Raw genomic sequence first — 25289 nt, 5'->3', positions numbered from 1 at the left:
AGGGCCACACTAGAATGTAGAATAGGGGCGTGGCCTTCGTGCTCCAATCCCATTGGTCAATGAAAAAGATGAAAGGGAAAGGAGGCGTGGCCAGGCAGCAGCAGCTTCGGAGGGACCTGTGGCACCCCAAGGAAAGCTGCCCCTGCAACTCCTGTCCCCGCCCACTCTGAGAGGGGAGGGGACACCCACTCCGGGAGAGAGGGGGCGCCGGCTTTTGATTTTCAACCTTGAAATGTACCAAAGCATGCCGCCCTATGTTTGAAGAGGTGACCTTATGGGGAGATGACAGTGTGGGAAACAATCCTGCCTAGGCCGAGGCCTCATGGAGCCCAGGGTTCCCTAGGGCCAGGAGGTCACTGGAGCTCACCCTGACACCCATTGGAAACCTGAAATCCACACCTGCAGGAGATCAGGAAAGGGGTTCAGCCTCCAATGAACCTGCAGCCAGGTGAGACAGGCACAGGTGGGAGCCAAGCAGATCTCCTGCCTGACCTTCCTCTCCTGCCTCCCCCAAGCAGAGGAGAAGTGACAGCTGCCCATCAGCCCATTGCCTAGATTGAAGCCACTGAATCTGGATCCCAACAGGCCCAAGGCAGTCCTGTCTCTGGTGAGGACCTGGCAGACAGATGTGATGTTCCCAAGTGTCTCTATAAACCTTATTGTGGATAATCAAGGAAATGGGCAAGACCATCATGCTCAGCCAAGAACCTGGCAGGCACCAGGGAAACCAGGGGCAGACAGAAGTCAGTTTCATTCCAGGCCTGGCCCTGGAAGGGTGGTGGACTGGGGGCAGCCACAATGAAGGGGAACGGATGGCCATGGGCTGTGTGGCCAAGGCTGTCAGCTCCTGCAGCACCTGCGGAATATCTGCCCAGGCCTGGCTCTGCACTCACGCTTGTGCCTGGAGTCACAGGTGCCTGGACAGTGGTCTAAAGGAGGGATGGTGGAAGGAAAGGCACTTGTGGCCCCATGTGGGCACCTAAGCATGGGACAGAGGGGCACCCTGCCCCAAAGAGATCATACAGGCCAAGAACTCAAGCAGATGTACCCCCTGGTCCTGGGTCACATCAATTAAGTCAGAGCCTGTCCTGACCCTGAAGTTCAGCTCAGTCTAGTTGAGACTCATAAAGAGATGTCAGTGCAGGGCAGGGGGCCCGGCCCAGCCTGCGACGTCCAGCAAAGCTGTGTGCTGGACAAGAATCTCTGAAGATGAGTGCAGGTCAAGGACAGCTGTGTCTGGGCAGGGAGTGGGGGAAATGCCCAGGGGGCAGGAGCCCTGAGGACCTTTAACTAGGTGGGATGCCAGGTCTGCACGTGCAGAAGAGAAGGTGACATTGCACAGCTGTCTGAGGCCAGGCTGTAAACCTAGGGACCACCTTGTTTAGCCTAAACCATGCTGCTGCTCAGTCACCATCCTTCAAATGCCAGAGGCAGGGCTGGGAGGGCCCCCAGACCCCTCTTCCCTCCCTCCCTAAGCTGGTTCTCATCTCTCACCTGAAGGAAAGTGAAGCCTTCTATGGGTCACAGACTGCCGGGTTCTCTGTCACCTGGTGGAAGGGCCGGGGAAGCTGCCGCTGGGCGAGGAAGAACCCAGGTACCAGAGCTAGAAGGGCTTTGGGAAAGCCTTGAACAGGGCCAGGACCTGAGCTCTGCCTGGCTATGGTGACTCTGAGCCAGGCAACCCTACGATAGTCTCAGTCTGTCACTCTGTCTCACGGGGGATGTCGGCATTATTACCTTTCGAGTCAAAGTAGGTAATCCAGGGAAACCAGAGTTCGCAGTGTGAAGCCCGGACAGCCGAGGCCCTTGCCCTTCAGGTTACAGGCATCTGGGTCCTTGTCTAGATCCTCATATGCCATCCAGAGACCCAACCCTAGGGACAATTCCTCCCAGCTGGTAGCAGTGAGTCAATCCTTGTACTCACCCCACTAAAAGCTCTGAAATGAGGAGGCCTGCGGGTGAGGGTGAGACTCTGCAGGAAAAGGTTCTCAGTGGTAAGGAAGGTTTGAGCTGTGCCTTAGGGTAGCCAAAGGGGTAGGTGACAGGCCTCCAGGCTTGGTGTCCACTGGACCTGACCACTCGGGGAAGGGCTGTTCTTGACTCTGCAATTAACATACAGACTACAACAGAGTTGTTCCCCTGCTCTGCCTCAGTTTACCTCTCTCAGCTGAGCAGAGAAGGGATAATTGCTTCTCATGTGGGCCACAGGAGAAAACAAAGCCCTGAGTTCCACAGGAAGATAGGTGGGCCGTGTCCAAGGGAAGACAGACCTGGAGAGTATTTTATGTCTTCAGGGTGGCAGAGGGACATGGAGAAGATGTCTCCTTTGTGGGCAAAGGAGAAGGGAAGATAAGCAGAGAGGCGTTGGACACCTGCCACACTCCGACCTCCCCCACCCCACACCAGGCCCATTCCCACATAGCCCCCGACTCAGGAGGCACCATTCTCCTTAGGGTCGGTGGGACTTCCCGGCTGAGCTGGGGAAGCTGACAGTCCGGATTCATCAGGGGCAGCACGTAGTGTAGGTGATGCGCTGGACGGAAGTGGAGAGGGGAAACGGGAGCGGTGGTGTCAAGTCTGGGGCTGCCAATGTGGTACCTGCCCTGGCCGTGGGCAGACCATGCTGCTCCACCCTGCTGCATGTGGCCTCTAATTCTAAGGCATCTGAGTTCCAGGCCAGGACTGGAGCCATACTCCCTTTGGGGGCAAGGGACACAGTCCTCACAGACTGCACCTGTGTTTTGGGGAAAGGCAGCTGCACAAATGAACAGGAGGGGCCCTGCTGGAAAGTAGGAACGGGCCTGGACTACTCAGACCTGCCTCTGTGACAGGAGGGTCCCAGCCTCCAGTCAGACTACTGAGAAGAAAGCTCACTCAGCCAGGGAGTGGGGGGCGTGTCCTGCAGGATCCCTGGATTCTGTAGCCCCTCCCACCCAAGTGAGGTCCAGAAAAAAGATGCAGAAACAGCAGGTGCTCCTCCCAGCTGCCCGCTGCTTCTTGGTGTGGCCTCAGGGACCCCAGATGAGTCAACATGGGGCTGTCAGCAGCTGGGAGCGGGGGAAAGCTGGGTCCCCAGGGTGGATGCCCAGCAGGGACATGCAGGTGTTGGGAGTGCTGGGTCCTCAGGGCTGACCCCTTTCTGCCCAGGGGGCCTTGGTGACATGCCTGCTTCTGAGCTTAGCCCCAGGAGTCAGGGCCTGGTGGCAAGTAGCCTCTGCTTGTGAAGACAGTCCTGGGGTCGTTACCCCTCTGCCCAGGCTCAGGCATCCAGGCTGCGGAAGGCCAGCATTCAGAAAGAAGGGCACTGTGGTTGTGGGTTCCCCAGCAGTCAGGGGCCTTGGTGAACAGAGCCCCCTATGAGGGGATGAGGAGGAAGAGAAACTGAGCTGTGCCTTCCCCCAGCTGAGATCTGTGGTACAAGTCTCCAGAGGGGACCCTGCAGGGAGATCAGCATGAGAGGAACCTCTGCAGATGCCTTTGCGCACCTCCTCTGCAGGGCTGGGCCAGCTGGAGGTTTAGGGTCCACATGAGACCGCCGGGCTGGGCGCCACAGGAATGAGGCTTCCTGCTGGCGTTGCAAGGAAAGCTAGTCAGGTGTGCAGAGTGGCACCGCTGAGCTGGCAGAGACCTCCCCGCCAGTTCCAGGAATGCTGGAAACCAGGCTGCCAGGGGATTGGGGCCATAAGTGCCCCGGAGACCAGGGGAGAGGTCTCAGCTAATTCCAGATGGGATAGCATCCATTCACAGGTCTAGAAGAAAGCTCCAAGCTGGCAACACACAGAAGGGGCTGGGCTCCCAAGGGCTGAGGCCAGGGATGTCCACTGGCCTCTAGGGAAGCACTGGGCAGATCAGGTGGGGGCCAGTTCTTTGGTACCTAGGGACCCTTGCAGCCTGCTGGGCTTAGAGGTGCCAGGGTGGCAGCAGGCAGGGCTGGGGAAGACCCGGCCTCTGGAAGCCGGGGTCCTGGTACGTCCACGGGGCCAGGAAGTGACAACCTGGGGATGGAAGCAAACCCTGAACAGGGACAACCTGGATCCATCCCAAGGGAGGTAGCAAACCTTGTGGAAAGGTAGGCGGGTCCCCAGGTCTGTTGGAGAAGCGGGGCCTCTTAGAGGAGGGGCTGTCTGCAGGGTCTCTTACCTACTCAAGGCAGCTGGGAGCCCGGGCCTCACTGACGGGTCGTCAAGGCCTCAGCAGAAGGGGCAGAGAAGCCCTGGCTTCCTGTGCAGTGCAGCCCCAAGCTGAAGCCCCAGCCCCTCTGAGAGGGTGGTAGGGTTGGGTCTCAGAGGTTTATAGGGTTTGAGAAGGTGCAGCTACCAAGCTTGGGGCCCCAAGTTGTGAATTACAGGCAGGAGAGGAGCTAGGAGATACAGGAGGGGCCTGCCTTGGTCCCATCATCCGGATCTGAGGAGGAAAGGGGTCTGCAGGTGCCTTTATGAGAGCGTCTTGGAGAAAAAAGCAGGGATCCCCTGCCAAAGCCAGTAATCGCAGAAGAGGCTGCTTGAGGTCCTTCCAAGGGGCTTAGCATCCCTTCCTAGGAGCCTGGGTTTGAATTGCCCAAAAAAATCACAAGGACCTGGGAGCTGGGCCCCTCTTGGACAGAGGCAGGGTGTGGGAGGCAGTGGCCAGGCAGGCTGAGGCCAGGGGCCGTGGCAGGAGGGGTGGAGGGCTCATCGACACAGGCACCCCTCAGTGGGCCACAGCTAGAACGCCTAGAGCTGGGGTCCCCATGGAGGAAGCTGTGTCCTCAAGGAGGCCCCCAGCTTCCAGCCAGCCTGGACAAGGGGTCGGGGTGCAGCAGGGAAGGAGAGAGAGACAGGAGGGGCTCGGCAGCGCTCCCCCATTTCCATCTCCAGGAGCAGACAGGGCCCTGGAGGAGCTGCACGGGGTGCTCCCCACTGGGGGTGTCTGGAGGTAGAGTCTTGGGAGCTGCCCAGAGAGCACAGCACACAGCCAGCAGCAAGGCCATGTCCACGGGGAAAAGCGGCCCCGCTGCCGTCCTCCCACAGCAGCTGGGGCAGAAGGCAGAGCCATGGACTAGATGCCCAGCCCTGCCCACAGTCCCTGGCACTCTTGTTTCCTCTGGCCATGGGACCGTGTCTGCCCAACAAGCCCCACTAAAGGGTGGAGGTGAGCATAGGGAAGGTGGGCATGGCAGACCCTGGGGCTCGGGCTGAACCTGGCTCCTGTCTCCCTGGCAGGTGCTCCAACAGGGCCCCTGAGCAGGATTGGAGGCGGTCGGAGAAGGACCAGTGGGAGCGGCTGGCAAAGAGCAGGTGGCAGCGGGCTGAGCTGGGCGGCCGTCTGTGGGCAGCGCTGGAGGCCCTGTCAGAGCAAGCCCCGGTGCTGCAGAGGAGGGAGAGCAAGCTGGGACTCGGCTGGGCCCTGAAGCGGAAAGTGAGGCCCTGTCCTCCCTCACCCCACTTCCTGGGCTTTCTGCAGCTGAAAGGAGGTCCCCTGAGCTAGCAAGGTCCCCTTAGCAGGCTGAAAGCTCCGGAATGCTCAGAACCAGTGTCCACATCTGGTGCCACCTTCTCAGGGAGGCTTGCTGGGGTCTGTGGTACTGGAGGAGAAAGGGGAATGGAGGCCCAGCAGGGCTGCGTGCTGAAGAGATGCCACCTCTGAATGGCGCCCCTGGAAGGGTCCAGGGTGTGGCCTGAGAGGCATATGCGGGGGGTGGCTAGGGATACTGCTGGAGGCAAAGCAAGGGCCAGGGTCCCTGTATTCCCCCAGGGAGAGTCTGAGGGAGGCAGAGACTGGTTTTAGCTCCATAGACTGAAGAGCTTCCTCAGAAGCCCAATCTCCCTTAGTGAAGCAGGTGACCCCCAGAGAGAGGGAGATGGCTGTGCAGGCTGAGGCTTCTTGGGAAGGTTACCAGCATCCCTGCCTCGGGTCAGGAAAGGGACACCCTGTGATGGCCTAGCTACCCAAGCCTTCAGTGACTCCATGTCTCAGCTCACAGCTGGCCCTCCTGGAGCCACTGCTCCCTCCCAGGCCTGAGGGACCCTTGGGACCCAGCTGACAACCTCATGTCTGCCCACCCTTTAACATTCCACAGCAGTCCTGCTGGCCTCCACCCTGAAGCCATCAGCAGCTGGGGTGGACAGGCGGTGTGTCTCAGGCCCAGCTAGAGGCAGAGGGTGCCCAGCTGCAGCCTGTCGTGACAGATCACAGCCAGGCAGCCCCTCAGGGTCCCAGGGCACAGTCCCTTGTCCACAAGCCAGGGCACAGGTCCATGCTGGGCTGTCAGCTGGGCCCCTGGCTGCTGGTCCGCCTTCCTTACCAGAGGCTGCAGACACTGCCCTGCCTGGTGGGAGGCAGGAAGCTTAGGCACACCTGGCAGAGGCTCCGTGCTGCCTGCACTCCTCCCCCAGCAGGCGGTGTGCTCCCTGGCCCGCCTGGAGGAGGAGAGAACCCAGGGACAGGCGGAGTGCAGGAGGCCAGACCAGGACATAGAAGACAAGTGAGTGGGGCTGGGCTGTGGGGTGGGGGCGGGGTGGCAGGGAACAGGCAGACTCCCCCTTCTACTCCCAGGATCCTGCTGCTGCAGACAGAAGTGAAAAGGCCCAGCGGCATGCAGGCCAGATAAGACAACAGTCCCTTGGCCCGGATCCCAGCCTGGGGATCCCACATGTGGGTGCATGGCAGGCCCTGAGCACTGGCCCTGCTGTACCTTTGACCTTGCCCTACACTTTATTCTCTGGTCCTCATTCTTGGAGCATTATCTGGGGAAGGAGGGCACTGCAGGGGCTTAGTCCAGCCCAGAGAGGGATCTTCTTCCAACATTTGGAAATAGGCTAGGATCATTCAGCGATGTCCCTTCTGGTTGAGATGGGAAGACTGAGACCCGAGGGCAGAGGAGAGCTTGTTCAGAGTCGCACCCTGAGTCGGGGAAATGACCAGGCCACAGCATGCCCTGAGGCACTGAGAGTCTGCCAAGACCACCCCAGTGTGTTCTGGAGGCTGGAAGGAGACCCCAGGATTCTGGACCGAGTGTATCCGCAGGAGATGCTGGTGCCAGGCCTGCAGATCCAAGGGCAGAGCTGGGATGGAGGCAAGGCCCAGGAGCTTTGGGACAGGGTCACCATGTGGGCATCTGAGACCCCTGCCCAGCCTCAGGACACAGTCCGTCTGCAGGAGCAGTTGCTGATGCTCACCGAGGTTGGTCAAGACAGCTGGCAGGGGCAGCCTCACAGGGAAGGGAATCTGGGCATCAGCTGATCCAGGCCACGCCCATGTGTACCGGGGGTAGAGGCAAGGGTCCCTGGGCTCTGCTCCTAGGGGATTCCAAGGTAGGGCAAGGGCCTCTAGGGGAACAGGGGAAAGGAAAATGACCAGGAGAGACAGATTCTAGCAGGATGTCCACACAGCGAGACTCCAGAGAGCACCATCCTCATCCTCATGTAACTGGCTCCCCTGCCAGTGTGCAGCCAGGCGCTGGTCCAGAGTGGAGCCTGGAGTGTGGAGGAGCCTCTGCGGGCTGTGGTGGTCAGAGAGTCCTCCTAAGAGGGTTGAGACCCAGAGGAAGAGGAGATCAGGGCCTCCGAGACCAGGGAGCTGCGTGGGTAAAGGCCCGAAGGACAGCTGGAGCCCCACAGCCCTGGTGGAGGCTGAGCCACAACTCGGTGGGGTGGGGATCTTCCCAGGTGAACAAAGGGCTCTCAGAAGAGCTTGGCGGGAGCCACCAGCAACTAGGGGCCTGCTTGGAGCAGCTGCAGCATCTGCAGGGAGAGCATATGGTGCATATGGTGCTGGGGGGCTGTGTGCAGGCCCCGGAGGCGGAGCGCACCTGGCTACCCGGGGAGAAGGCAGTGCTGCCAGCGGCACTGGGTGTGGCACGGGCCAAGAGGCCTGCTGGGTGACTGCTCGGGCCAATCCTCAGAGTGTCCAAGCCAGGCTGGGGTGGGTGCTCTGCTTTCACAGTGGGTGAGATGGCCCTCTCAGCAGGCAGAAGGCCAGCCTCTGTCACCAGCTGGCCGAGGGGGAATGGCCCAGAGCCCTAAACCCGGAATCACGTGTCCAGAGCCAGTCTCCCTTACCCAGCTATCAGCGCTCCTGCTGGTCACATTCTGGCTCTTTTATGAGGAGGGAAATCTTTCAGCTTCAAGAAGTCCTGTCTTACCTACACATGGCCAAGCCCCTCCTGCTGGCCCAGAGGCAGGTGGGAGGTGGGGGTGAGACGACCTTGGCTGCTGGGTACAAGTCAGGGTGCTTGGGAGAAGCGCCCAGTACAAAGGGGTTCTGTGTGCGGGGAGCCATGAAAGAGGCATCTCTGCCCCACTCCCCCCAGTCCATAGGACATAATGAGAAAGGAATCATTAAAAGGGAGTGGGGTGGGGTGATCTGAGGTCCACGCTCTACCTGTATCCCATTTCTTCCAGTCCACGAGAGGTGCAGGAGGCACCAGTGCCCCTCAGGAAAGAGCTAGAGGCACAAGACTCACATCCCAGGCTTCGTGAGGAGATGGCGCAGTACTGGAAGGCACTCTGGCACCAGGTGGCAGTTGCCCTGGAATTTCAAGAGGAGGAACTGCAGAGACTCCAGAGGCAGAGTGGGACCTGGCCTCCCCAGGTGGGCACTCCCTGGCTCCCTCCTTCTCCACCTCCCAGAATCCCCTTCTCCCCATTGTCTTCCCCACTGCCCAGTCTTTCCCATGCTAGGGACTGGGGGGAACCAGCTAGTCTCTTACCCCTCCTCAGGATGTCCCCATCTTGATCCTATGCATCCTTCCGTTTTCTGCCTTTTCCTCATCGTGGCTCATCATTCTCCATCCATGTGTTCAGCACGCATTTACTGAGCATCTACTACATGCCTGGCCATCTTCTGTGTGCAGAAGCAAGGTCAAATCTGATCACTCTTTGTCCTCAACAGCTTATGGTTTGGAGGCAACAGTCATTGAGCATTTATTATTGATTTAATTATTAACAATTTATTATTGATTATTGTTTTTTGATTGATTGATTAATTGGGTCAGGGTCTCACTCTGTCACCCAGGCTGGAGTGCAGTGGTGCAATCATAGCTCACTGTAGCCTCAAACTCCTGGGCTCAAGTGATCCTCCGGCCTCAGGTAGCTGGGACTGCAGGCAGACATCAACATGCCTAAGTTTTTTATTTTTTATGTTTGTAGACATGGAGTCTCACGACATTGCCCAGGCTGGTCTCGAACTCCTGGCCTCAAGCAGTTCTCCCGCCTGGGCCTCCCAAAGTGCTGAGACTACAGGCACGAGCCACTGTGCCTATTTTGCAAGCAATGATAACTTAATGAGCCAGATGAGGGAAGAGGCACTATGGGAGCTGGTTAGGGGTGGCAGATAAGAGAGTCCTTCCCAGAGAAGGTGTTTCTGAGCCTCTGAACCCTCACACAGGATAGACTGGCATTTTCCAGGAGGACGGAGGGAATGAAGGGCATTTCAGCAAGAGGAAACTACACGTGCATACATCAGAGATGGAGGAGGAGTGTTGTAAACAGTCCCTGATCAGATGAGAGGCGGAGTGGCTGAGGGGCTACTATGGACGTGGGACAGGGGCCAGATCCAGGGCTTAGACGTCCCAGCTCCTGTCCACCTGACTTCAACTCCAGCTTGGTGGCTGCCTTCTCCTGGCTAGCATCCCTTAGTCTTCTGGGCAAGTGTATGTGTGCATGGGCAGACAGACACACAGACACACATGTACACACCCCCCAAGGTACACATCAGACATGTGCATGCACTCCCAGATATGCACACACAGAGACACAGAGATACAGACACCAGCCAGGTGCCTGGGAGCCATAGGGAGGTAGAGCTGTAAGGACCCCATGTGGGATCCACTTCTGCCAGGAGGCCCCCGACTAAATCTGACCTGCTGATCTGGAGGGAAGGAAAGGGAGAGAAAGCTTAGCTGGCCTTGGGCCTCATTCAAGGCCGAGTTGGTCCAATTCAGTGTATCTCAGACGGGTACAGAGCTGTGCTCAGAGGGGGGCGGTTCCTTATGTTTGCAGTGTAGTCTGCCACTGTATATTTGTACGGAAGAAAATCTCAGCGTTTTCTTTTCTTTCTTTTTCTTTTTCTTCTATGTCTCAAACCAGACCGGGAGCGGGAGAGGATATATCCTCAGGGCCTGGATGGGCTATATTCTCTGGTCAAGTCTGAGGACCTGCAGTGGACAACGTCAGTGAGAAGGTAGTGGAGTGACAGAGGGCTGGGCCCTTGGCAGATTCGTCTCGTGGCAGGAAGTGGTGCCAGGGGAGCCATATGCACGTAGCCTGCACGTGACACATAAGCCTCTGCCAATTTGGGCCCCACGTGCAGGGCCTTCCAGCCCCTCGGAGACTTTCAGGCCATTTCTACTCCCTCCCTAGACCCCTGGAAGGCCAACCCAGGACTCACCTTCTACGGGCAGGTGGGGGCCCGGGGCCCTGGGCCTGTCCAGCGAGGGTGGCCTACAGTGCAGACCCTGGGTTACGCTCAGGGGTCCTTCGCAGAGTGGCTGATGGACCAAACAAGCAGTGCTCTTCCAGCAGGGCGAGGCTCTCGGAGGTGGGGCAGCAGCTGGATAGGGTCTGGACGAAGCCACATTGCATCAACGTCAGACTGACCGGAGGTTCAAGAGCTCAGCACCCAGTGCTCCCAGGGGCTCTGGCATGCTCCCCCTCCAGTCCCATCCCCAGCCTCAAGCTCCTCCACCCAACCCTTTCTGGGTCTCTATCTCAGTCTGCCTCCAATCCCAGGATTTAGTAGTCTGCACTGTCCCCGGATTAGTGGATAAGATTGTGGGTTTCAATCTTGGCTTCAAGATATACTAGCTGTGCGACCTTGGCCAGTTACTCTGCCTCTCTGGGCCTTACCTGCAATAGTGAAAATAATGGTTATCCTGAAGAGGGTTACATGGACAAGCACGTGAAAACACATGGTGTTCGGTCACGTGTTCGCCACTACGATTGCACACGTCCTGCTGCTGCAGGTGTGGCCACTTGGAGGAGAAAGTTCCCCTCGAAGTCAGGGTCCTTTTGGGGCCAGGGAGCTGCCACAGGGGCTGGATTCCACTTACCCTCTGTGTGAGATTCCTGGGGCTGTGGTGACAAAGTGCTGAAGACCGGGTAGCTTCAGCGGCAGGCATTCACTGTCTCCTGGTTCTGGAGGCTGCAGTTGGGGTCAGGGTGTCAGGAGGGTTCCTTCCTTCTGAGGGCTGTGAGGGAGGGTCTGTTGTAGGCCTTGCCCCCTGCTTCTGGTGCTTTGCCAGCAGTCTTTGACACTCCTCCCCGGATGTCCGCATGGCGACTCTCTGTGTGTCTGCCTGTGCCCACGTTTCCCCTGTGTATAGGACTCCAGTCACCTTCGATTAAAGCCCAGCCTCGTTTCTTCATTTTAGCCTGATTACCTCTGTAGTGCTCCTGTCTCATCACGAGGTACTGAGCACTTCAATATATCTCGTGTTGTTGTTGCGGGGGATACAGTTCAACCCAGATGCCCCCCGTTTGCTTCCTGCTACCTTTCCGGCTGGGTGGTTTGGACTGGGTGCGACTTGAGACCTCAGGGCCCCAGAGCTCCCTCTTGTTTCTCCCCTCATGTAACTACAGGACCCTCACACCACTGCGGAGAGGCCAGAATGCACACAGGAGGAGCTGCGGTGAGACCGGGTGGGCGCTGCCCTGTGAGCCCCCTGCGTCCCTAGTCCACATGTCAGCCAGGGAGGGCATGCCCGGGCCCAGGAAGAGATCCGCTCCTCTCTGAAGCCTGGACCTGCCCAAACCCAAGAGCTGTGTGAGGGTTTCTGTGGGCGTGAGACGATGGGGGAGCGGGGCCCCTGGATGGGCATGCAGCCTGCCCCTCCCCACCCCTTCCTGGCCAGCCACAGGAGCAGGCTGCAGGCTCTGGAGACGGAGAACAACCAGCTGGCTGCTGGGATCCAGAGGTGGAAGGTGGGCAGGAGCTGGGCTGCCTGGGGTGGCATGAGGTAGCCCCATCTGCAGTCAGGGCCCCCAAGGAACCCTCCTGAGGACCCTAGAGCCCTCCCCACACCTGAAGTCAGGGGCCTTGCGGATTAAAGTGGGAGGCCGGGTTCTGCCGCAGCCACAGCCCTTCCCCTTGGGGCCTCAGCCTCCTGTGTGTTCAATGGGTCCCAAGCTCTCCACCCTGGCCCCGAGTACCGGGGTGTTCAGGCCCAGGGGTGTGGGGCCTGTGGGGCTGCCACGGCCCATCTGTCCATGAACGGAAAGGCTCTTACCCCCAGCGTGAGCTGGGAACCTGCAGGCAGGAGCAGGACTTTGGCTGCCACCGGCACCAGAACCCTCAGCACCAGCTGCTAGGGGTGAGGGTCAGGTGCCCCAGGTCAGGGTGGCCTGAGCGTGCCCACCCAAGGACAGGGACATAAGAATCTGGTCAATTTTGACAGGCTGAAGGGAGGGCAGCCACCCCGGAGCAGCCCAAGTGCTCCCGAGTCCTTGCCACCTGCCCTCTTCCCACAGGGCAGGTCCCAGCAGAGACCCCAGGCCGGCTCCCAGAGTCTGCAAGTGGAAGGTGGGCCCGACTTCGCCCTTCCCCACTCAGCCCACTGTGGCTTCTCTGGGGGACTACACAGGCATTTACCTGAGTGGGCACCAGCCAAGCCCCACCCACCAGCCTCCAGCCCCACAGCCTGTGGATGGAGCCGCTGGGAGTCCTCGCTGGCCCGTCAAGGGACAAGGGTTCCACAAACACCAATGAAGATTCTAGTCCCAGCTCTGCCCCAAACTGGCCAGTGGCCTTGACCAAGCCCCTCACTGTGTCTGGGGCTCACCTGTACAGTTCCATCTGCACACGGGGTGTGGGGCTCACCTATACAGTTCCATCTGCACACTGGGTGTGGGGCTCACCTGTACAGTTCCATCTACTCACTGAGTGTGGGGCTCACCTGCACAGCTCCATCTGTACACCGTGTGTGGGGCGGGGATGGGCCTCTGGGCAGCTCTGACACTCAGTGATCCTATGACCCCGTTCAGTTTACCCACTGGCTCACCATCCCTGCCGCACAGTCTCCCTATCTCTATAGAACTGGGCCTTTGCCTCAGCTGAGTTGCCTAGCAGCCTTGGCGGAGCTAATGATGCACAGAACGGGGTGGGGGCAAGGGAACAGGGTCCTGCTATCCCTGCCACACCCAGCAGCATCTCTGCCTCCCAGCCCCCATGAGCTATGGGAGCCCAGGTGTGCCAAGGAGCCGGAATCTGCAATGTGGACCCCACCAGAGGCAGATAGGTGAGCTCAGGGACAGAATGGGGTGGAGCTGGGACAGTCCCCTCCAGGAATGAGAGATCAGTCTGGGGGTGGGTCCTCCCAGGCAGAGATCTTGGCTCTGGTCTCCTATTGCCATGTGGACTGGGCTCTCTGGGACCACACTGGGCCCTTGTTTCCCGGAGCTGGAGGAGCTGAGACAGGGGCCATGTGGAGAAGAGAAGGCAGGGCCTGGGCCAGGGAGCAGGGGATGGAGTAGGGAGCCTGGCTTGTGGATCCAATGATTCGGGATGGGGGCTCTCCAGTGAGCACTGAGGGCTCAGCCTAGACTCATCCCAGGCCTGGAACCCCGGCTACCCTGCCCTCAAGCAACCTCAGCGTGGCCCTGAGAGGGGACGAGGTGTCACTCCTTGGCAGGGTGAACTCACCAACTGATGTGATGAAACAAGTGTGTTAGGGACCAAGGCTTCGTGGGCTCAGTCCCGTGCAGGACGTGGAGATGGAGGGCGACGTGAGCTCCTGGGCTGTGCAGTACTGTCTGTACAGGGAGCGCTGTGGGACTCAGGGGCAAAAGGAAAGAGGGAATTGCAGGATGTGGGGTTCAGGGCACGTGTTGGGACTTCAGTCACCCATGCAGCTTGGAGGGGACGGTGTGCCCTCTCGCTCTGTCCCCTGGTGCTGTTCCGTCAGCACTGCACCTGATGCCGCCATGGTGGCCTCTTCTTTGTGGCGAAGCACAGTCCCCAGGAAGGCCCCTGTGAGGCTAAAGCTCTGAACCCAAGGGGGAGCGAAGTTCTTGGGGAGGCCCCAGATCAAGACACGTGCCAGCCCCACCCTCCTCCGTCCCAGACTTCTTTGCAGGAGGTGGGCTCAGAGCTGGCCAAGATGCGGACTGAGCTCGAGAAGGTCTGCAATGTGCTGGAAGCTCAGCAGCCGGGCCTGGAGGCTGCCCAGGACCAGGCACTCAGCAGCTGCCCTCCCCACCCCCTGACCGCCCTGTGCTTCTGACAGGCCTACACGGCCCCACAGGCTCCTCCATGCCCGATCCCTGGTGCCCACCATGACCATTGACTTTCCCTTCCCCACACTCCATCGGTCAAGTTCCTCCCAAGCCCTCGCTGCCCAAGGGGAGGGCTCAGCCTGGAACCTGCTCACTGCCTCCCTGACCCATCTCCAAGCTGGTGGAGAGCCTCCCTGGGAAACTGAGGCTGCAGCAGCCACTGAGGGCTCCGGAACAGGAGCTGGTAAAGTGATGACCACAGGGTGAGGCGTGCCTGCATTTGAGAAAAACCCAATCCTCCCTCCCAGAGATGCTCCCTAGGCCCCACAGCTCTTCTTCTCTGACGACCTGGGGCAGGGGGCAGGGGCATTTAGGGACACTTTATGAAGGCTCCCCTCTCATCCCCTCAGGGGTTAGGAGGGTGGGGCTGTGCAATGGCCTGAGGCCTGACCAATCTCCTGGTCTGCCTTCTTCTCTCAGAAGATGGGAAGCCAGGGAAAGCAGCAGCAGGAGAGGGCATGGCAGGGTAGGCTGTGGGCACAGGGAATCAAGCCATCTGGGCCTCTGGACCTGGTGCAATGGATGGAAGGAGAGCCAAGAACTTTTACATGTCACCATCCACCACTCCCCGGCTTGGCCAGTGTGAGCAAGTCTTGCCTTCACTAAGCCTCAGTATCCTCTGTAAAATGGGAACACGGACAATACCTAGCACATGGGATTAATGTGAGAATGGCATGATGGCATGGGACACAATGCACCGGGGACTGGGCCTGTTTTCTCCATCCTCCTGTTTCCTCTGTATCTGGGCTCCAGATAGGCTGAGTCAGTACCAAAGTCACAAAACCATGTATGAGTGCCCAGGGGAGGCTACATACTGGCGTTAGTCACAAAGCCTATCTTATGCAATGTTCAATCCACAAGGCTTTGTTTGCACTTTTTGTGGTATTCGGGAAATAGCCTGATGTAACGTGGAGTGGCCAATGACAGACAGTACAGCACGTTCCCCAGGCTTGCGACAGCTACTTGCTTGTGTTTAAATGCTGTTTCATTCTGACCAAGGTCGTCATCTTTGAGCTCCTGCAATAAGGAGCTTGATGGGGTGGGGGATGTTGTCCTTTGCCTCAGCTGCTTTTTGGAGACTTCCATAAAGAGCATCGGAGCCGCTGATGGGGTCTGGGAGACCCTAAGAGTTCTGACCATCAGCTAAGAATTGTGTCCTTGGGGAGCGGGAGCTGCAGCAGCTCTGAGCACCAAGGACTCCTGCACCAGGAGGACGAGAGCGGAGCCTCCATCCACCTCCACCTTGCAGCCCCTGCAGGTTGCATATGGGGTCCCTCTAGATGGGGTGGGGAATGACCTCCGCACAGTTCTTCTGTCCCTTGGCCTTCTTGCGTGCAGATTGTAGAGGGGAAACAGAAGGATGGAAAGGCCCTTCCAGCTTGGGCTTTTGCTGGTTTAAAATGGATTCCTGAACCAGCCTCCCTGTCCGTGGACAGAACCGAAGCTACCCCCTGCCCTGCCTCTCTGACCCCCATGGTATGAGTCTCTGTCTCATCTGCCCCCAGATTCCAGACACAGCCCTGGAGCCAAAAGAAGTGCATCTGAGAAAAGTTGGAAGCCAGGGGCAGTGCTCAGGCAGTGTGGAGGCTGTGCCCAGAGCCAGCAGGGGACACATTCACAGCCTCACTCTGTAGCACAAGAGATTGAGGTCAGGCCCTGTACCCCCGCCCAGTGAGCTGAGGGGTCCTGGCATCAAGAGGCTGGATTGAGAGGCCTCAGGGAGTCAGGAATGATGGCTCACGCCTGTAATCCCAGCACTTTGGAAGGCTGAGGCAGGTGGATCACTTGAGCCAGGAGTTCGAGACCAGCCCAGCCAACATAGGGAACCTTTGTCTCCACACACACACAAAATACAAAATTAGCTGGGGGTGGTGGCACATGCCTATAATCCAAGCTACTCAGGAGGCTGAGGCAGGAGAATTGCTTGAACCCAGGAGGTGGAGGTTGCAGTGAGCCAAGATTGCACCACTGCACTCCAGGCTGGGCTATAGTGAGACTGTCTCAGGGGGAAAAATAAAAGGCCTTAGGCAACCGCAGCTGGGCAAGGACTTGGGAAGAGGGGAGGCCCCTTTGGCTGTGCCTTCAGCCCCCAAGGCCAGGGTTTCTATGAGGCCTGAAGCAGGAGCCTGTCATAGGCAACTGCAGTCAGAGGCCTCCCTGGCAGAAACCACTCCTTGTCCTCTGCCTGCCACAGGCTGGAAATGTCCATGTTGGCACAATGTTGCCAATATGGCTCTTGGTGGATGAGATGGCCTGGCACTTTCCCAGGGGACCCTAGGCTAGGAGTAGAGCTGGGCATCCAGTGCCCAGCACCAGAGGAGGTGCTGCAAGCCTGTAAGCCTGGTTGGCCCAATTACTGCCTTAATGCCATAGCACAGTGCCACCATGGACCCTCTGTCTTGCCAGGGAAGGCCTTAGGCACTGGGTTTAGACATTTCAAAGTGAGTTCTTATTCACTCGTATCTTCGATCACACTACAGTCCCCATTTCACAGACAAACTGCCCAGAGAATTTGTCATAGGTCACACAGCAAACAAGCAGCTAAGCCCCCTGGGCCCCTAATCTGTCCCAGAAACGTGGTTTCTCAGCTGTTCTGAGCTTGCCAGCGTGACCATGCTCAGGAGCTACAGGCAAGGCGGGCTGAGGCTTGGTATCACCCTCGAGGTCATCTGGCCATTCTTCTAAACGCTCCTCCCCAGCCAGCTTCCGCTGGCTGAGCCATGTGCCCCCAGAACCCCTCTCAGTTCTGTTGCCGGCCCCTCCCTCCATCTGCGCCTTCACTGACGCAGTCTCTCAGAGGAGGGCTCTTCGGTACCGTGGAGGGACAGGACACCTCTGGGAATTCGTGCCCATCTGTGTTCATGCTGAGTTCTTCATGACCACTCCTTCCAGCCTCAGCTGGAATCCAGGGCTGGGTACCGAGCCGTACTGGACCAGTGGGCCCCCTCCTGGGATCGCAGGACTTGGAGCAGAAGAGTCCCTCCAGGGCTGAAGACTGGACACAGAAAACTCGGGAACTCTCAGCTGTCCTGTTTTTCACCTCGTGGAATAAGCTGGACTTCAATGAGAGCGAATGAAGCTGACAATTCCCAGAAACTGGAATTGGGACGGTGAGACTTTAGTTCAGCCCGGGGCGGCCTCATGTGTGGAGCTGATAAACGAGCTTTGAGGTGGTCGTCAGAAGGAGGGGAATACCCTCCGCGGGCAGAGCTTCCCGGGTTCCGGGCCCTTCCTGACACCGGCACAGGGTCCAGCTGCCCTTGGGCTCGACCGCACACCCTGGATCCAAGATTAAATCTCTCTCCTCTCTGACGCCATTGGCCTGACTGGCTTCGGTTACTTTGTACAAAGAGCCCTTGCTCAGCCAATAACCCCGGTGCTGCTCCAAAGGAGGCCCCTGTCATCCTGGAAGCCCCTCCCTGAGGCCGGGTACCCACTTGCCTCCCGTAGCCCGCAGCCCGCAGCCTCGCCCCAGCTCCAGTTCCTGCTCGTTTCCCTGCCCACCCCGCCCAGTGAGGAGATCCGCGCCCCTCGTCTGTCCCCGGGTTGCCGGGGTTCGTGCCTCATTGTCTCCAAGCCCGGCTTCTATCCCTAGTCCTTTCCTGTTCCCGCCACTCCGCTGCTTCTGTCTCCTCTTCCCTCCAGCGGTGATTCCAAACCTTCTCTTCCATAAGATCCTCCGCTCCCTTTCCCAGAGACCCAGAGGCGGCCACGCGCCGCTGCAGTGGCGCAGCCTACAGCCGGTCCCCCTCCGCGCCGCGCAGGCAGTCCAAGGTCATTCCCGGTCACCTGCCCCCTCGCTCCCATTGGCTCTGGGGAGGCCACATGACTCCATCCTGTCCAATGGCGTGGGGCCCTGTCGCTTGCCGCCGGACAAGCTTTTCCAGGAGCTTCTGGAGGCAGCTCGGGGATCCCCGGCTGATCGCAGCCTAGCGTAGCAGAGACCTGAGGACAACCGCCCTTAGATCCTCTGCCTTCCTCTGGTCCTTTCCCCTCCCTGAAGGGGAGGACTTGGGGGAGAGGTTAAGGGCACCGGCTTTGAAGTCCCATCCCAGCCCTGCCTTGGACGGGCGCGGTGTTTCACGCCTGTAATCCCAGAATTTTGAGAGGCTGAGACGAGAGGATCTCTTGAGCCCAGGAGTTGGAGACCAGCCGGGGCAACATGGTGAGACTTCGTCCCTATAATTTTTTTTTTTGTTGTTAAGACAAAGACTTGCTCTGTCACCCAAGCTGGAGTGCCATGGCATGAACTCGGCTCACTGCAACCTCCACCTCCCAGATTCAAGCTATTCTCGTGCCTCAGCCTCCCTAGGGGCTGGGATTACTGGCGTGAGCCACCACGTCCCGCTAGCCAATTTTTGTAGAGAGGGGTTCGCCATGTTGGCCTGGTTGGTCTTGAACTCCCTACCTCAGTTGATCCGCCTGCCTCAGTCTCCCAAAGTGCTGCGATTACAGGTGTGAGCCACCGCGCCCGGCTCTATAATTTTATAATAAATAATGTGAAAGAAAAAAAATTGCCTCATGGAGCTGTGGATCGCGTGTATAGAGTGCTTAGCATTTGTGTTCAGGGCACAAGCTCTGGGCTCTGCAGACACTAAACTACAGCCCCAGCTCCCCCACTCGCGAGCTGTGGGACCTCACCACACCAGGTTCAATTGGTAGTTTCACAGCCAACTTATTATGAAGCCATCAATGCTGTGTGAACTTTGCTGTCCATCTCCTGGGGGACAAACATAGGAGTGAAATTACAGGGTCCTAGGGACAAGTTCATCATCAGCTTTAGTAGGTAATGCCAACGTGGTTTCCAAACTGGTTAGCCCAAGAGTGCATGAGAGTTCCTGCTGCCCCTCATCCTTGCCAGGACCTGGTACTCTATGACTTTTAAGTTTGTGTCAGTCCAGTAGTGCGAGGTGGACTCTTCAGCATTTCCCTGATCATAGTGAGGTCAAGCCATCTGTGTTTTTCTCTTAGATGAGACATCTGTTTGTGACTTAGCCCCTCTCCCTAACTCTTCCTTTTTGCTTTTGTCTTAAGGATTAATAAGCATTAGAAAGAAATCCTTATCGGCTGGGTGCACACCAGCATGCCTGGCTGACTTTAAATTTTGTTTTGTAGAGAGGAGGGTCTCGCTATGTTGCCAGGGCTGGTCCCAGACCCATCAAGTGATCCTCCCACGTCGGCCTTCTAAAGTGCTGGGATTACAGGAATGAGCCACCTGCTCGGCCACTTGAGTTTTTTTGAAGGATCTAGCTTCAGAAATTTTTTTTTTCTTTTTGAGCTGGAGTCTTGCTCTGTCGCCAGGCACCAGGCTGGAGTTCAGTGGTGCAATCTTGGCTCACTGCAACCTTGGCCTCTCAGGTTCAAGCAATTCTGCTGCCTCAGCCTCCCAAGTAGCTGGGACTACAGGCATGCACCACCACGCCCAGCTAATTTTTGTATTTTTTAACAGAGACAAGAGTTTCACCATGTTGACCAGGCTGGTCTCGATCACCCGACCTTGTGATTTGCCCACCTTGGCCTCCCGAAGTGTTGGGATTACAGGCGTGAGCCACCGCGCCCAGCTGAGAAATTCCTAAGGTCAAGATAGTCTTCAATATTTTATTCATTTGAAATGGAATGGAATTGCAGTGGCCTGGTGCCTGGCTCTCCCTGGATTCATCACCATTTCTATCAGATGCCACTTCTTCCAGAACTCTCCCAGGATCCCTGCACCCCCCACCAGCCACCATGTGCTGTTTGCATCTCAGCTGCCTGTGGGCCTGGTTCTGCCCTTCATCAGTTAGCTCCCTCCTAGATGGGTCTTTTACATTTCCATGTGGCCAGGAAGTTGTGAGGTGTGATACCAATGAGTGGTTACCAGTAAAGTACTAAAGTATCAGTCATTTTTTCCCCACAAGATTAAAGAAAATCAACAATGGACTCTCAAGACTGTCCCAATGTCACCCTCTTTTTCTAGCATTTCAAAATGCCAGAGGCTGGATGCGGTGGCTCATGCCTGTAATCCCAACATTGTGGGAGGCTGAAGCAGAGGATCATTTCAGCCCAGGAGTTCAAGACCAGCTTGGGCAACATGGCAAGACCTTGTCTCTACAAAAACTTTAAAAAAAAAAAAAAAAACTAGCCAGGCATGGTGGCGTGAACCTGTAGTCCTAGCTATCTGGGAGGCTGAAGGGGTGGATCACCTGAGTCCAGTTTGAGGCTGCAGTGAGCTGATTGTGCCACTGCACTCCAGCCTGTGTGACACAGTGAGACCCTGTCTAAAATATCAACAAAAAAAACCCATATATGTGTGTGCATATGTATACACAGATACAAAAAAAGTAAAAAATACCAGATAGGGACCCCTGCTAGCCTGACATCACGTGATTACATAGACAGGTACAATATGTTGCCACGGATGGCAGAGGCAATTACCAGCCCCCCCCGGGCCTGCCTCTCTGCGTGTCTTCAGGGTATGCCGGGGAGTATGCATCATGAGAGAGAAAAAGTTCTAGGGTCTAGGCCTGAGCTCCACTGGCAGTGCCCCAGGGTTCCACACCCAGCATGTCACCTGGCTTCACATCACCCTTCTAGAAAAGCTTCTAAGCCCTTGCCCTGGTGAAAATACACCCTAATTCTCAGAGGGTGGCCCCTGAATCCACTAGCCTGGGACCCATGGTGGCCCCAGCTTCACTTTTTCCCAATTCCCCTCCCCTTCACCCACTGACCCAAGGCACCAGCCACATTTCCCCAGTGCCAGGTTCTTTGATGCCACTGTATTTCCCTATGTATTTGTATGTATGTGTGTATTCCTCTGTAAGGAATGCCCCTCTCCAGGTGCAAACTCTGACTCTTCCAGCTTTAACGCTGCCACCTCTGGGAAGCCTTCCAGAAGTTCTGTGGTTGCTCCAGCTTCGACCTGCCCACCAGTGGTAGCCACTGCACAGCCCCAGGCAGGCTGTGTTCTAAAGAATCTGTCTCAGTCTAGATAACCCTGTGGGTTTTCCCTCAGTGTCTGACCCAGCAGGAGCTTGACAGGGGCTTGCAGAATCCAGGTGACCTGCTGGCCCTGTGCCTGCTGGGACACAGATGTGACATCACTGGAATCAGCCTGGTGATGTGGTAAAGCCAGAGAGCCGTGCTAACACAGAAGGTGAGCTGAGAGTAAGCTCAGTGAGCTTGCCCTCTGAAGAGGGGGTGGGGAAGGGGAGAAGGTTCAGGAGAGATCGGGGGGGTGAGGAGTAGTTCACTCAGTCCCCTTTCACTCGGCAGCTCAGCTCTCCCCAGTACTGTCCAGTGGAAGGACCACCCAAAGCAACTGAGAGACCTGCTTGTGCGAAGAGGTAGAGGTTTATTGAAATATAAACATTCAAGAACATGTAAGATGAAAATACCCACAACATGTACAGACACTTGTTGCAGGGGGACATCTGAGGTATTTATTCACTGCCTAGGCTACCCACGTGCTATCACACTTTTCCTGGTGAAAATACACATAAGATGGGGAGCGGGGAGGGAACACAGCTACCCTGGCTGATGGCACCTTCAGGAAAAGCTCTGGTTGGGCCAAGGCCCCACTCCTGGGGGCACCTGCTGGCACCCCCCTATCGGGCTCTGGCTGAGACCCTGATGCTGTCTTTGAGGGCAGTGAGGATTCTGTCTGAGGGTGCAGCCAGGCAAGCTGCCGGGGGAAAGGGAGAGGATCCAATGACCAGAAAAATGCAGCAGTACTGTCCCTGCATCCTCCGGGTGGGAAGAGTCCATCCTTCGTGACCAAACCCCTGAGAAAGACACACTGGCCAAATGTCTGAGACACCTTCAAGTGGGCCCAATGCCAGCCAACTGGGCTCCTCAATGGCACCAGATCCCAGATGCCCTTCTCTGCCCACACCCTGCAGGCTGAGACCAGACGAGGTCAGCCCCGGGGAGATGGGGTGTGTGAGTGTGGCAGCTGGAGTGTGTGTGGAGGGCTGGGGGAGAGAGGTGATGGGTGAGCAGAGCTGCAGCTTCTCAGACCGAGGTATCTGTGCTCAAGCTTTTGATTCCCTTTCCTCTCCTACACAGGACTGACTGCTAGCCGTGCTGCCACATACCCACGCCACGCGCAGTGTCTCCCACCGCCACCGCCCCATGTCACAGTGGTGGTGTTCCGTTCAACACTCCAGGGCTTCCTCGACTGGGGTGAGCCGCACACAAGAACCACCTTTTCTTTACAGCACAGGAGCCACCTGCCCCCACCCAGGGTCCAGGAGGAGCAGTGGAGTTCTCGGCATCTCATAGCTGGGGCGGCTCAACCTCCAGTAAGGCCAGCGAGGACCCCAGCCTGCTGGTGCCCTGAGCTGGGAATGCTGAGTGATGGGGAGGTGTTCTGCTGCCTCCCTGGTCAGCTGGGGGTGGGGGTGTGGCAGAAAATGGACTGTCTTCAGAACTGGTGCGGTTCCAGGGCCCAACTGGCGTGAGAGCAGGCCTCTCGCCTCCACCTCCCCGCCCCGCGATCCCTGAGTCGTCTCCCCTGCCTGCCTCCCCCTGGCCTCCTCACTGGGCTTGAGAGAAGAGCCGGAGGGGCCGGAGTACCCAATCATTTGCTTGGCTTTGGGGTGATCTGTTTTCATTTCTTTGGTGCTACAACAATAAAAATTTAAAAATAAAAAAAACAAAAGTCAGCAAAACACATATAAAAAAGATTTCAGAGATGCAAATACTTCCTGAAGACTCAACGTCAACAATTACAAATCTGAGGTATTTCAATGAACCTGACGTCGGCACGTGTGGGGATGATGAGGCCGAGATGGCCCCATGAGAAATGGAGGGGGGCTGGGGAGGGGACAAGGACGCTATTCTTGGGAGAGCGGGCCAACAAGGGCAAGTGGGGAGCATGAGGTTTTGGGGGTCAGAGAAGGGTCCATGTGAAGCAGGTGCCAGGGCTGGGCAGCACTGAGGCTCTGCCTTCCCATCAGCAGGTGCCTCGTGGGGTCTGGCCCCGAACTGCCCTTACGGTCTCTTCCTTGGGACCATTAGAAGGGGGATCTGGGGCCCTGAGGACTAATTCAAGACTTGAGTTTGAGGGACCCACACCCCAGGAACCTAACAGTAGGCAAGGTGGGCTGGGAGGGCCCCACCCCATGCTCAGCAGAGAAGGGCATGAAGGCATGCTCTCGGCTCCTAGCAGCCCTACATGGGACTTAAAAACGGGAAGAGACGAGGGGCCCTGGAGTCATGGCAGAAGGAGGGGCAGGGAAATAAATTAAAGGGGAAGGGAAATGGAGGGCCTCCAGCCCTGTGTCGGCTGACAGATTGTCGATACACTGTGCCCCGGGCTGGGAGGTGGCTGGGGAACCCTGGAGGAAGCTGGACACCCACAGACCCCCACCCAGTTCTCCAGGACAATCCCTGATTGGACAACGCTGCCCTGTCCTGCCCCTCTAGCCTCTCCCTGCCCCCAGAGTACAGCAGGACCTGAAAGGAGCCTGGACAGACGGACACGTCCAAACTCTCCATGTCTGGCCAAATGGTGCTCGTCGACGTGGGCTCCGTGAGATGAGGTAAATTCTGTGCATCAGCTTCCTTTACTCTCGGCAGGAGAGTGGCAAGTGGGAAGCTGGGTCCTGCCCATCAGAGGGACCAGCTGGTGGAGGGCTCTGCGCTGGGGGTGCCCCGGGATGAGGTAGGACTTGGTGAGCAGTGAGAGCTGCTGCTGCTGCTGGCGCTGCTGCCGAGGCTCTGGGGGGCAGACCCCGCGAGGAGGTGGACCACAGGCTTCTGGGCAAACAGCACACCTCGGTGGGGGGAAGAGAAGCGAGTGTGGGCAGAGGAAGGGGGAAGGGGCAGGCCAGCTCCTTTCAGTAAGTATTCACTGCTGGCCTAGCCCTGTGCCTGACTCCCCTGTAGACACTGTGCTAGGGGCTGATGGGAGAAGATCCAAATACTGTCCTGCCTTGAAGTGCTGATGGGCTGATGGGGGGACAGACAGGTCTACAGAGTAGTTTTGCTAAAACGTCATAAACGCTCTGAGACAGGTATACTCAGGGTACACAAAGAGGAACACCAAGGCCAGGTTACCAAGAGTCGGCTAGGCTTGTTCCCAAGCTAGTCCACAAACAAATGAAACAGGAATGGGAAAAGGACTGCTGTTTTTATGAATAATAAGTTGTTCTTTTTTTTTCTTTTTGAGACGGAGTTTCGCTCTTATTGCCCAGGCTGGAGTGCAATGGCTCGATGTTGGCTCCCCACAACCTGAGCCTCACAGGTTCAAGCGATTCTCCTGTGTCAGCCTCCTAAGTAGCTCGGATTACAGGCATGCACCACCATGCCTGGCTAATTTTGTATTTTTTAGTAGAGACACAGTTTCTCCATGTTGGTCATGCTGGCCTCGAACTCCCAACCTCAGGTGATCCTCCCACCTTGACCTCCCAAAGTATTGGGATTATGGGCATGAGCCACTGAGCCTGACCTATTTTTTTTTGAGACAAGATCTCGCTTTGTTGTACAGGCTGGAATGCAGTGGTACAATCATGGCTTGTTACAGCCTTGACCTCCTGGGCTCAAGTGATCCTCCTGCCTCAGCCTCCCAAGTAGCTAGGGGCCACAGGTGTGCACCACTATGCCTGGCTAATTTTTTTTTTTTTTGTATTTTGTAGATTTGGGATTTCGCTATGTTGCTCAGGCTGGTCTCAAATTCCTGGGCTCAAGTGATCCTCTTGCCTCAGCCTCCCAAAGTACTAGGATTACAGGCATGAGTCACCGTTCCCAGTCATGAACACTGAGTTAAACCCTTGGAAAGACTCTGTAAAGGTGCTAAATCAACCCAGGAACAAAACACTGTTGCCAAATTAGGTTTAGAAAGAGATAACTATAAAAGTCTGAGGGGTGGAGAACTTAACAGTGTAAGCTGATTCTGCTACACCGGGGTTCCTTTGGCTGTGTCTCAGTCCTCCGTCTATTTTAAAGAAAGGGGATGACAGAGAAGGTAATAAAAATGCATTCTGCAAAAGGAAGAGAACAGCTGAACTACAGTCAGAGAAAGGTGACCTGTGTATGAGAAGACCTGGGGATAGTGGGATA

The 25289-nt window shown here is 57.2% G+C and overlaps 1 protein-coding gene and 4 long non-coding RNA genes across 10 annotated transcripts in view; 3 read left to right on the top strand and 2 right to left on the bottom strand.

Moving 5' to 3' along the window:
• The first annotated feature begins 2399 nt into the window (after positions 1 to 2399).
• LOC116527683 lies at positions 2400 to 11882 on the top strand. 4 transcript variants are annotated; one of them, XR_004258672.1, is made up of 6 exons: positions 2400 to 2521; positions 5202 to 5397; positions 6375 to 6463; positions 8382 to 8571; positions 10068 to 10161; positions 11831 to 11882. It is a non-coding gene; the product is annotated as an uncharacterized LOC116527683 (long non-coding RNA). The 4 variants fall into 4 exon arrangements; XR_004258671.1 differs by lacking the exon at positions 11831 to 11882 and adding an exon at positions 11559 to 11602 and having other exon boundaries at positions 6378 to 6463; XR_004258670.1 differs by lacking the exon at positions 11831 to 11882 and adding an exon at positions 11559 to 11602.
• Positions 10051 to 11138, bottom strand: LOC116527686. Its single transcript, XR_004258675.1, has 2 exons — positions 11030 to 11138; positions 10051 to 10541 (listed from the first exon to the last, which is right to left on the bottom strand). It is a non-coding gene; the product is annotated as an uncharacterized LOC116527686 (long non-coding RNA).
• Positions 11883 to 11888: 6 nt separating the features above from the next.
• Positions 11889 to 14116, top strand: LOC116527685. Its single transcript, XR_004258674.1, has 3 exons — positions 11889 to 11900; positions 12374 to 12498; positions 14039 to 14116. It is a non-coding gene; the product is annotated as an uncharacterized LOC116527685 (long non-coding RNA).
• Positions 14117 to 18100: 3984 nt separating this feature from the next.
• On the top strand, positions 18101 to 22439 carry LOC116527682. Its single transcript, XR_004258669.1, has 2 exons — positions 18101 to 18414; positions 22293 to 22439. It is a non-coding gene; the product is annotated as an uncharacterized LOC116527682 (long non-coding RNA).
• The window catches only part of ARID3B (AT-rich interaction domain 3B), a 65422-nt gene continuing 61692 nt past the window's right edge, over positions 21560 to 25289 (bottom strand). For all 3 annotated transcript variants that reach the window (XM_032244828.1, XM_032244829.1, XM_032244830.1), the window contains one exon: positions 21560 to 24004. In XM_032244828.1, the coding sequence (XP_032100719.1) occupies positions 23841 to 24004 (164 nt within the window). In that variant the 3' untranslated portion in view covers positions 21560 to 23840. The remainder of the gene's footprint in view (positions 24005 to 25289) is intronic.

Source organism: Sapajus apella, unplaced genomic scaffold (genome assembly GCF_009761245.1).
Source record: "Sapajus apella isolate SASKATOON/1434 unplaced genomic scaffold, GSC_monkey_1.0 scaffold55, whole genome shotgun sequence".
Classification (NCBI taxonomy): Eukaryota; Metazoa; Chordata; class Mammalia; order Primates; family Cebidae; genus Sapajus; species Sapajus apella.
This window is presented reverse-complemented; position numbering and strand designations above follow the sequence as displayed.